Raw genomic sequence first — 12,390 nt, 5'->3', positions numbered from 1 at the left:
ATTATTGTATAGAATTCTTAATTGAGAAATTAATCACAGGGGGTGAAATCAGGTTCACAATCCAAGTCTGTTGATTGAGGTCAAGTCATGGATTAAAACTTCAAGTCCAAAAGGGGTACCACATACTGATTATTGTCTAGATCATATCACTGGCTACATGTATGACATTTTAGTCCAGTGATTGTGACTATGAAAACAAAGGAAATCCAAGTGGTCTTATTTATTTTAGAATATGCAACAGACTTCGATTTTGAAGAACTTTATTAGACCTTCTTTTCATCCTCTATATGTACCTTTAATCTGTACTGTATCAAGCTATATTTCTTGACAGATTCCCAATAAACTTGCCATGAATATTCCTGCTGTACAGAAACTGCCTATTGAGAGTCAGGTAAATTGTTCTGTGTGTTTCCACTGGTTTATCAATTATGTATGGACCTCTTCTGTGACACCATTAGGGAGGAGGGATTCTTGAATGGTGATTTTTCCTCATGAAGAAAAGGGACAGGGGATTTGTGACTTTTTATTTTGGAGAATAAAAACAAAAATGCATGATTTAAAAAAAAAAAAAGTAGGTAGAAAGTTTGCTTAACAGTGGACTTGCTCAAAGAGCTAGTTTCTTTATCATGGCGTCAGTCATACAGGATAAACTGGCCATGATGAAGTCTCCCATCAAAAATCATTTTGAAAAGAATTCACCTACTGGTAATTACAAGTTTTTTATTCATTGAACATGAGGACCTTAGTGTAAAACTGTTTAGTACTATTACACAGAGGAGTCAAGTCCTTTCCATTTTGTCTAATTATTCACCACATTAAATAATTTGCTAAAATCAACGTGATTTAGTCGCCTCATTAGGTTGGTAGTATAAGTTAAGGAAGCTGGTTACTCGCTTGATGTGGTAAATGGAATACGAAATACTTCAAATGTAGAAAACATCAACAGGAAAAGGAACTTGAATAAAGATGTCATCATTATCCTATTGTGGATCAGCTCATGTAGAAATATCTGTTCTGGTTCCCTTGGGTAACAGTACTAGCTATAACCAATAATGGCCCTGAAAACTCATCTCAAGCATATGGTATAGTGCATTAAGTGAAGATCTATAATATAATCTCCTATAAAGGGCATTGGTCCATGTGTAACTCAAGTATTCCTAGAATATGCTCAATTTCCTTTAATTTAATAGAAAAAAAGAGTCGAAAATAGGTTAAAACATTACAATGAATTCTTAGGTTATGAATTATGAATGCAAATTCTACGTCTTCAGTAGAAATAGGGATGATGGTTTTAATCCCTCAAGGAGCCGGAGATGGATTTAAGTTGACACGTAAGCGTAGAAGATTGTAAACTTTTGTTGAAGATTGAGTTAAGCTGGTATAATCTGTGATGTATTGCTCTGATTTTGTTAGTTTTATTTCTTTAAGAGAAGTTACATGAAAGGTTATTTTTTGCAGTTATGACTTCTTAAGGGCAAAAAGGTTATAAAGAATATAGTCCTAAAAATGTTGATATTAGAGCAGGATGCAGTTCTTGGCTTCAGTTAGAGCTATACTATTGTTTACTTACTGTACTTTATTAGTACCAGTAGTTTTGTAAGTAAAAGGTCTGACCTCTGTTGACATGGAAATAGGATCAGTTCAAATAAGATCTACCTTTGTTGATATGGCATTCAGCAATCTCAATGAAAACTTTCAGAAAGTTTTAACCAGATTTGGCATCACCAAAGATATTTTAAAGTCTTGTTGAAGAAATGTAACATTGATTTCTGTTAAGAGAAATGTTTTATTGTATTTAAATCATCATTCACCAATGCAGTTAATATGAGTTTTATTTCCTAATGAAGCATCTTTTTGAAAATCATGAATAGCAGAATAAAAGTTACCTACATCATTAATGAGCTATAACTGTGTGTGGTTCTTTTCTCAAAGAGCTTTTAATTGTCAAACCATGGGAGATAACTCAAGGATAATTGCATTAATCTGAAAAGTTAATTTTGGAGGAAAAACATCATTGCTTAGACTTGTTGGTAGGGCAGCAAACGCAGTTTCTCCTCCTGGAAAAGGAAGTACTAATAATAAAACTGTGCACCTTTTCTTTGGCTTATGATTGGAAAGAATTCAACTTGCCTTCTTGGATACTCATGGTCACATGATCATAGATCTGTGGGTACTCATTGTGGTTGTAGATCTGTGGGTACTCATGGTGGTTGTGGATCTGTGGTACTCAAGATGGTTTTAGATCTGTGGTCATGGATCCATGGGTACTCATGGTCTTTGTGGATCCATGGTACTTATGATGGTAGTTTATCCATGGTACTCAAGGTGGCCTTGGCCTGTGGGTATTCAAGGTGTTCATGGATCCATGGGTACTCATGGTCTTCATGGATTTATTGTACTCATGGTGGTCGTGACCTTGGATCATGACAGATCACAGAAACTCTCTAGCTAAAATGGACCATTTTGTATCAAACAGAATCTCTTTATTTAACATTCTGTGCTATTCTTGTAGTGAATGAAAAAGACAGTTCGTCTGCTTACAGTATCACTGAACCATGATAAATGAAATGCAAAATAAAGTTCTAGCATGCTTCGATAAAAAATTCGGGGTCTTGTTCAAACATGTAATTAAAAAACTTAAACTGTTTCAGTTATATTGAGCCAGTATTAATGAACTCAAAAGAATATTTACGTATGGCTATAAAGTGTATTGTAAAATTTTAACTTGGAGAGGTCCTTGAATGGAATCTTTCACACTAAGCAATGTAATGGGCATGATCTAGCATTTTTAATAAGGCTCAGCACTGAACATGGCACTTGAGGTTACAGAAATATTTACTTTTACTCTCAATATAAGAATTATAGGAAATGGATTATTTTAAAGTGTCAGAAAAAAGTGACATTGATTCTGGCATTGTAAAATGTGAAAAGTGCAAGTTTTTGCACTTAAACAAAAATTAATGGGTAAAACCTACTATCACAGTCACAAGGATACCATAGAGATTTTGTGGGTCATAATGCATCAGCTTTCCTCTGAAGTGAAATGCATTTAGGCACTAATGGGCAATTTAAAATTCTGCACTTAAAGAACAGTTTAATAAAACAATAAACAGAAAATAATGTCTAATCACTCTCACTTTTTCACTGGAGATAAATTTATCTTTATACTGAGTGAGGAAGAGTGAGAGAAGAAATTTACTGCAGAACTTCGAAAAAAAATGTGTTGAATTAAGAATTTTAATTAGACATGTCTTAGTTGGGAGGACACTAAATTCATTAAATTGGTTGAATCATATCTATTTTGCTTTCACTAGCAATTAAATTCATCAATTTTCAGCTTTAACTTTTTTCATCTTTCTGTATTTTTGATTATATCTAATCTACACCTTTTTACTCATTTAATTCTATCATTTTTGTAAGTTAGGTAGTTACCAGTAAGTAAACATGTATTATGAAGTTCATAATCAAATTTGGAATCCTTAAATATCTACCAGTAAATGATATTCAGATACCTGTCTTTGTAGGGATCTCAATGCATGAATAAGGATAATTAAGGGTTTCCATTTTTAACAGACATAATTTTAGTTGGTAAAATTGAATTCACTGTTGTATTTAGGTGTCAATGTAAATCTTTAACAATATTCTCTCCTTATATTTGGTGTATTAATAACTGAGTACTCCGCACTGTTTTTTTTCCACTAACCAACCTCTATCTTGATTTCAGACATGTACATTGACCATAATGAAATCCCTGGCCTTGAAATAAACCATGTCATTTGTTGACAGTGTAATGCCTGAAGGTGCATAAAGACATCCATGGAGCACACCCTCATTAATTAGTGACATATCTTTTTATGTTGAAATGATATAAATTACAGTATGTAGACTTACTCTTCCACGTTCGCCCTTAAATCTCTTTGATGAGGCTGAAATAAGTGATTTTTTTTTAAATCAATACCTCTGAGGTGAAAAGGGCAGTAGAATTCAGTTCTTGACTTTGCCTCTCAGAATTGCACATACTGGAGCAGTGTATCCAGGGGAGGTTTCAAGGAATGGCTCCCCCCTTGTTTGAATTTTATTTTTAGAAACTCAGTTCAATTTCAAGACAAAAGGAGCATATGATAACCTATAATTCCCCTTTTTCTGGTTTGGAATTCTCCTTAAAAAAAACAACAAAATTCTGGATCAACCCCTGTAATTTTTAATATGCAATCTTTTATTCATAGTCAATTATATTTTCACACTTTAAAGAAAAATACTTTAAATTCGGAAATTATTGCCATTCTATATTTTTTTTATCAAAATGTGATATTTCAGTCTTTGCATTATGAATGAAAATCCGACTTAAGTATTGTTAAATTTGAAAATTAAGTTTTAATTATTGATATTGTAATTTATTTGTACTTTCATACAATAATAAAATTGTGTTAATTTCAGATTTTACAGCAGATAATGTTGCGTTCCACAGATCAAGTTTTATTTAGTATTGCACCAATGTATGAAGTCATTCCATTATTGTAAAGCCTTAAATCTATCAGATTAATTTATAATTATTGCAACTGAAATTCTGTTTTTAAGTCACATTTATATTGTTTAATTTAGAAATTTTGTATGGCCATGGTTTAAACAACTCAGTGGGACATTTTTACTTCTTTTTCTATATTTTTTAGCAATATTTCATGTGATAAATTCTCATAGTAATTTCATGTATGATGAATTTATGAATAAAAATTTGCATTTTTTAATTCCATGGGTAATTAGTTGCCTTCTGTGGCAAGCTTGTTGGTTTTTAAAATGAAATGCTTGCCTTTCGAACTGTGTCCAAAATTTTATGAATTTTTTAAACCTTACTTCTGTAATTTGTCTTTGGGGCATTTAATGATAATGTTGGGTTACATGTCATATGTATAGTTCAGTGAAGCCTGTCTGAATCCTGAATAAACCATAAGCCTTTCTAAACCAGACACTTCATATCAGTTTTAAAATATTTTTTACCTGATTAAACCCAGCACTTGTCTAAACTAAACAAAAAGGGGGGTTGATACAGGTTTCCATCTGTTTTGTTAGTCAAATTTTAGTAATATGTCTACCAAGCTCACTGCTGTCAACTGAAGAAATTCAACTTCGCATAAAGAGTCTCTTTATTATGTTCCCCAAACTAAGTTTTTTTTCTACATATTTTAAATTGTTACATAATCAATAAGTAAGCAATTATTGGCTCATATTTTTTGTAAACACATGTACACTGTCTCTTTGGTTGAATGTCAAATATGACAATTATCTCCTTGGTAAACCACTATAGTTAACAATCTACAGCCAGTACAGACATGTATGGAACCAACATCCTTTGACAGAGTTTTCTACTTGGCTTCATTTAGGACCATCTTAACAAAATATCTCATTAAAATATAAATGGGAAAACTTCATAATAACTCAAACTGTATCTTATTGATGTCTAGTCAACTTGAACATATTCCAACTATTTTAAAATTCATCCTTTTGACCACCAATGAGTGATTTATGATTTTCAATTTTGGCAAGATGCTGTATTCTTTCAAAGGATTTTGAATCCTCTATATAATATTAAAGTGTGAATTAACTTGCACAAAGTGTCACTTCGTAGGTTGGTTTTGATAAACGAAAAGATTGACTCAGAAAATCGATAGAAATTTAAATAATATTTGCTTAAAGGTTTATAGTACATAAGCAACGTTGTTAAAACTTCTTGTTCATAAATAGATTGATTCTCTTCTACAAAATATCTTTTTATACTAGATTGTCACTTATAGAAAGGGTAAATATGTATGTATGGGTTTTAGGTGGAGCCAATTTTACAACAGTACAAACTTTTCATTAAAAACTCTCAAGTGTTTACTGGTATTCAGAATGTTTACAACAGAACAAACTTTTCATTAAAAACTCTCAAGTGTTTACTGGTATTCAGAATGTTTAGTCCTCAAGTGGCTGTTTCTAGTGAAGCCCCTGAACTATAACTTTGTAAATGCTGTGGTTTGGATGTTTTTCTTTTAACAGTTTCTATGTATTTGATATGCTAAATATTGCTTCTAAATATTAAATTGTCAATAAGTTGACAAAAGTTTCAAAACTGAAATGGAAGAGGAAACCTGTGAGGTGTAGTGGTCTGGGCCTATTATGCGAAGTTATAAGCTGCCATTGTAAACTTTAACATAGGTGTTCTAAATCAGCTATGTGGGGCTTCTAGCTGCTGACCTGTGGGTAAACTATAAAGTTGGTTCTCTAAACCAGCTTTAACTGTGTGGGGCTTCTAGCTGCTGGTCTATGGGTAAACTATAAAGTTGGTTATCTAAGCCAGTTTTATAATTTGAGGCTACTAGCTGCCATCTTTGGTCTATGTTTGAACAGTTTTAGCTCCATTTAAACTAAAGCTTACCAAACACATTATCATATTTACCTGGTGACATAAATCTAGTCTATATTTTGGGAGATTTTCAATATCAACTTAGCTCAATCTTCATTTAAAATGGCTGTTACAATTTATTTTGATTTTAGTCTGTTGTCTTGATCTTAATGTATGTTGTAATCTTTGGTGACTTCCAGCCTGCAGTAAATATGGCTGAGATTGTAGATTGATACTCTTTACCCAGTGGTACAGAAAATCCATGCAGCTTACACTGTCAGCTTTAAATCAAGCAGGCATACCCTTGATCTTGAGAATGGAATTAAATGCTCTCAATGGGGATACCTCTTACTATAATTCTCTCACAGCTATCAAAACTAGTTTGTTTTCTGAGATACATCAGTAAACAGTTACATAACATTAAGATTTGTTTTCTAAGCTTTAAGGGCATAATATTGTATATTGTGTGTGAAAATAGATTGATTCCAATCTGTATTGATTTGATATCTGAATGAAAATATTGGATTTGGGGGCAAATTACTGTATAAACAGATCTAAGGAACCATCATTCACTTTTTATATCAGTATGCTTTTGAAAAGAATTTCCTTGTAACTTTATTTTTTGTAATTGGAGAAGGTTAAAGCTTTGACAACATAGTCTTTTTTTTTCAGAATTTGCTACAAAAATGAGTTCATAGCAATAATGTAAATTCAAGTAAACTGGTATACTGCTTCAATTGCTTGTTGCACATTTTGTTGTTTTTTTTAATCCTAAATCTCACATTTGAATGAGGGATTGAGATCCTAATTTAGCAGTGTCTATGTTTTCCTTAAGGTATATTTACAGTCTGTTTTAATAAGTATGTACTGGTACCACTATAATAAGATTTAAACAAGGATACAGACTATAAAATTGAATTCTGTTCAGAAAGGAATTAGAATTTATCACGCTGTGGTTGCTCCTACCGTTAAATTGGCAGATAACGTGTTAAACAAAAAACTTAAATGAAATTTTCAATTAATCAATTCTGTTAATAGCATCTGCAGTGGGGAAAGTGTTTATGGGTAGGAATATTGCATGATGGGTAGAAGCATTAATTGGTTCTAAGTTACAGATATCCGGAGCTGTATATTGATTTATGAAAGACTGAGGTATCAAAAATTGAACTCCAAATTGATATATTATGGTCTCTAATTTGGAATCAATCCTAAATAATTATAGAAAATTGGTCTCTGAATTACCAGGTTAAACGCCATTAAATCGGTTTAGTATGAAGTGCCATAACAGAAGTGACTTTTCATTACAGAAGAATTAATGCTTTTATTGAATCTTTTCGTATCGGCTGTGTTAATTCTGACGCCAGAACTTTCGATTTTTTCTGTTACTCCATTGATGGCTCAGATTTCACTGCAGTATGAGAAATATTTTATGGTATCCCTTACTGAATAAAAGTGTCTCCTGATGAAAGTTAAGTGCCGGACTAATTTTCGTCTGACAAAGCAAAAATATTTATTTAGCATATTAGTATTTAGACAACTAAATTTCTCTTTTGTCTAGCTGTTTCCATAAGAAGATAAATGGAAATGAATCTTATTTCTCTATTTTAACCAAAATGCTTTTTCCAAGTTATCATATGGTATAAAGTCTCAAATTTCAATAATTCGACTTAAAGGTAATATTCATGTTATTTCTCTAGTCAGGAAATTGGAGATAACTCTATATGTCTAGTTTTTTGTTTAATTGTGGGTTTGTACTTTATGTAATGGACCTGATCTAATTCTTTGACAAATAAATATTGCATTTTTTAGATTTCAGGATAGTTGTTATAAATTTTACTGGTAGTTCACAAATGGAATCCTTAGAATATGTAAATAATCATTTAGCTACATGTGCTCAAACTTTAGAATGGGAAGTTAAAAATAAATGTTCAATACAGTTTACATTTTATTGTTGATTTATTTACACATTTACAGTAAAATAAGTAAAGGAGATTTAGTAGACAAATCAGGATATGACTTAAAAGGGAGATAATCAATTGAAGGATGTTTTTACTGGGCTTAGTTTTATAATACCTCAGTCCTATAATGAATTGTTCAGATGTTGTCAGATTTGTTTTGCATTTCCTGCCATCAGATTATCCTATTTCGTTTTTCTGCTCATCGAGCTGTGAAACTTGTGACAGGAAGTGGTATTCAGGATATCAAAACTGCTTACCATGTAATATGACATTGGTTGTAGGGAACTTTACTTAGCAAACAACCTCTAGTATTTAAAATTAAGATTTTTATAATAATTTTGTCATGTTGATGTTGTATATTGTTAAACTAATTTCCATTTGTTTTTACTGGATTCATGAATTCATACAATGATGTAATATTAAATCTTATTTTGGCAGAAATATCTTTTTTGATTACTTTACATATTATTAAAATCACAAACATAGATATGAGATAACTCAGATAAATATGAGTAATGCTAATTATTTATATCCTAAGATAGAAAGATGCTCTAATTATAAATCTTATAACATTGATCCCTTCTATAATCTGCTATCTTTTTAAATTTTGGTGGCAATTTATATAAATGAATAAAACTCATTATTTATTGTTTAATGCTAGAGTTTTTATTGATCTGGTTGAACATCTTTATGATAAATAATAAATATTTTGTCAGAATTTACATCACTATAGACCAATAGTTCTTGATGTCATCATAGAATATTATATTTTTTCATTTATCAAGATTAAAATACTTTATTTATGACATTCATATTTTTTTCTAAACAGCTGGATGGAGATCTATGCTCAAGGGATCTTGACTAATGGAACATAGAATTTTTCCTACTGTTTGCCATCTATTTTTCCTTTAATCTTGGCAATTGTTATAAACGATTGATTTTTCCATCTTTTTATTTTGTTATCCCATTTAGGGATTTGGGGGACAATAACACAGAGATCAATAAATACAATAACTATATTGTACTAAACTTCCCAAGTCACATGACCCAATCAATGAAATGTACATCTTTGATCACATGACTGGCGTACTTGAGATTAGGAACTGTCAGTCATCTAGAAGAGAGCACATGTTTTCACTACACTCCTCCTAGGCAGATGTGTGTGTACACCAGGGCATAAACAATTTCAAATCTAAGTGACCTAGAAAGTTTGTGTATGTGTTAGTCAAAATTTGATAGTGTTAAGTAAAGTCTAATTACCTCAACTGAACAGAGGAAATTAACAGTTTTCTACTGGGATTTTTTCTTCAGATAATGGTATGTATTAAAACTGATAACATATTTTGCTAATATTTGGAAAATCAATAAAAACCTTGTCAATTTTCTTTTGATGTGATTCACCTGTTTGATTGTAATTTTCTCTGACACAGTTGCCTCTTCTCCAATAACTTAAATAGATCAATGTTATAAACATTATCTTGTGATATTAAGTACTTTAAAACTTATTATTTTTTTTTCTCAAGACCAATTAGACAAAATTTTAAGTGTTCAGGTTAATTTTGAATGAATGGTAAATTGTATTGGCATTTTAATAAAAGATTGAATTGGCTCTAGATTCATAAAGCATTCAGAAATTACTGAATATGAACTAAATTGGAATAATCTGAAAAGATTAAAGAAACTGTAATCACAGGGACTAAAGACCATTGTCTTAAAAATCAATGGCAACTTCACATTAGATGCAACAGTTGCAAATCTGACAAAACCAATAAAGAAGAGATCTTAGGCTTCTGTAACATGCAGTTGTACAACAAAGCATAAAGAAGTATTCTAATTGTTCAAACAGAATCTTATTTCCCATCAGAGAAACGTCTACTTAAGTGATGAAAACAATTCTAGGGAAAACTGATCAGTTCCTTTTTTTCTGTTGAATTATTGATGAATTAACTTACAGTTAATAGTATAATGAAAAACACAAGTTAAATCAGAAAACAGTGCCATAAAAACCGTGGAAACTTAATCAACTCAACCAGTCATTCACACTGTGTTAGAGAACACTACAGAAATTGTTTTTATTTGATGTTGTATATCCTTAACAACCAGAGCCAAGGCTTTGATTACAGAGAATCTTCTAAATATTTGCATGTCAAAGAGGGAGGGAAATGTTTTAAATGTTGGAGAAAATGAAAGATCTCAAGTCTAAATAATATTCAGCTAATGGGAGAGGTTTGTCTTTGATTAAACTGTCAGGAAACAGACATCAGCATTATAAAATCTTTAATTTTTTATCAATAAATCAGTTAAGTCTTGTTTATACTGCTCCCTGGGAATTTCCTTGTTTTTTTTAAATATCCCTCTCCAACCCTCTCCAACCCAGAAGTGAAAAAGTTAAAAAGGAAGCAGCAATTTAAAATGGATAGAAATTCAAGTTGAGATAAATCTGGGTTACATAAAAAGTATATCAGTCCACAATGTGTTTTTGGAGGGAAAAGATATGACCCTGTTTCCTGATGAAAACATATTTGACAGGTCCTGATATATGTACAGTCTATGTTTATATACAGTTACAGGTTGTACTACATAACATGTTTTCCCTACTAATGGAATGCCAAAATGTCACATTATATTGGAGAAATACAATGTAAATCAAGGCTTTATGGCACCCTGGTACACAGCTTAGAGCATAACAAGATTGGGGTATGCAATGGGATTATAATTGTCCATAGAAGGGATGTTGTAGAACGGGGAGTGCAATGAGAAAAATGTTTGTTCATTCAGGAAGTTGTTTATGAAAGATAGCAACTGGATGGATATAAGTAGTCATGTTTTCCCATTGATAATTTTATCTTTCTTCCTTCTGATATTTTATGCTGCAATCTCAATGATCTACAGAGTTTCTGAACTATATCAAGCCATTTAATGTGGTTACCCTAAAAAACCACTGTGCATCCAAAATAAAATGGAAGATAAGTATAAATGAATTACTGTTTTGTAAAGAGTAGATTGTGAACCTTTTTTTAATCAAATATTTATATGGACCAATCTGTCTCTTAGAATTATAAAAAGTGAGATAAAAATGTGACTTTAAAACTTTTTTTTATTTTTAAAAACTCTGACCTTTTTTTTTAGTCTTTTCATTTAAAGCGTAAGGTCTCCCCTAAGGAATAATGAAGTCAGGGAGAAGTTTTATATTCATGAAAACCAAAAGTCAATAATACATTAGAACACCTCATTTCCATGAAACAAAAGCAAGAAAGAATTGTTCATTCACAGTGGATCATAAAAGCAGTTTTAGTCACTAAATATTTTGTATTGTCATTGTTTAAATGGAACTTGATTGTGATGAATTAGACTCATGTTTCTCAAATGATCATTTATAAATGATGACTATTATAATGAAAGTCTGAAATGGTCGACATTGATGTATTAAAGCCAGAATTGGTAAAGGATCAGGTAACAAATGGCTCCTTTTGTTTTCCATGCTGCACTGAAGTGTTGGAGGGCTGGGCCGTAACTGTTAATATCAGGTTGTTTGTTTCCATTTTCAACAAGTTTTGTCTTTTTTGTTTTGGAGCCTGAGAACTTGCCTTCTGTTATAGCATGTCTCTAAATGGTGTCAAATGCAATACATTATGGATCTTGTGATGTTTAAACAAGTGTTTTTTTTTCTTACTGTGGCCACAATCTTTATATAGAACAAGACTTCCCAGAGGAATCATGGTCAGCAGAGTGCTCCTTAAGCATTTGGTTTATAAAAACTTCCATTCTTTGCCAATATGGAGCCGAACTTGGTTAGCTTTAATTAATAATATTTTGCCAATACAGTGTCAGTACACGAAAAAAAATCATCAATATTTGTTTCTAAAAGTACTTGTACTAATGTAGCATGAAAATAGAATCCAGAATAATAAATTTCCACATCAATCCACAAACTTCAGGTTTAACTCTTCTGGTAAAATTCTGGTCTGAATAATTACGGTATGTAACCTGGTAGTTTTACAGCTATAATTACATTGAACAGATCAATTTTATGGGTTTATCCCTAACCACCAG

At 31.5% G+C, this 12,390-nt stretch overlaps 1 protein-coding gene across 13 annotated transcripts in view; it reads left to right on the top strand.

Annotated features, from left to right (window-relative positions):
• The window catches only part of LOC148603917 (RNA-binding motif, single-stranded-interacting protein 3-like), a 152,915-nt gene that overhangs the window by 87,638 nt on the left and 52,887 nt on the right, over positions 1 to 12,390 (top strand). For 8 of the 13 annotated variants that reach the window (XM_088553420.1, XM_088553418.1, XM_088553417.1 and 5 more), the window contains one exon: positions 332 to 391. The exons of the other annotated variants lie outside the window; for them this stretch is intronic. In XM_088553420.1, the coding sequence (XP_088409546.1) occupies positions 332 to 391 (60 nt within the window). The remainder of the gene's footprint in view (positions 1 to 331; positions 392 to 12,390) is intronic. 13 annotated transcript variants of the gene reach the window in all.

The sequence above is a fragment of the Perna viridis genome, chromosome 11, assembly GCF_037379345.1.
Source record: "Perna viridis isolate PV_CMFRI_1.1 ecotype Kerala chromosome 11, ASM3737934v1, whole genome shotgun sequence".
Lineage (NCBI taxonomy): Eukaryota > Metazoa > Mollusca > Bivalvia > Mytilida > Mytilidae > Perna > Perna viridis.
Note: the sequence above shows the minus strand (reverse complement) of the source record. Positions and strands in the feature narration are given on the sequence as shown.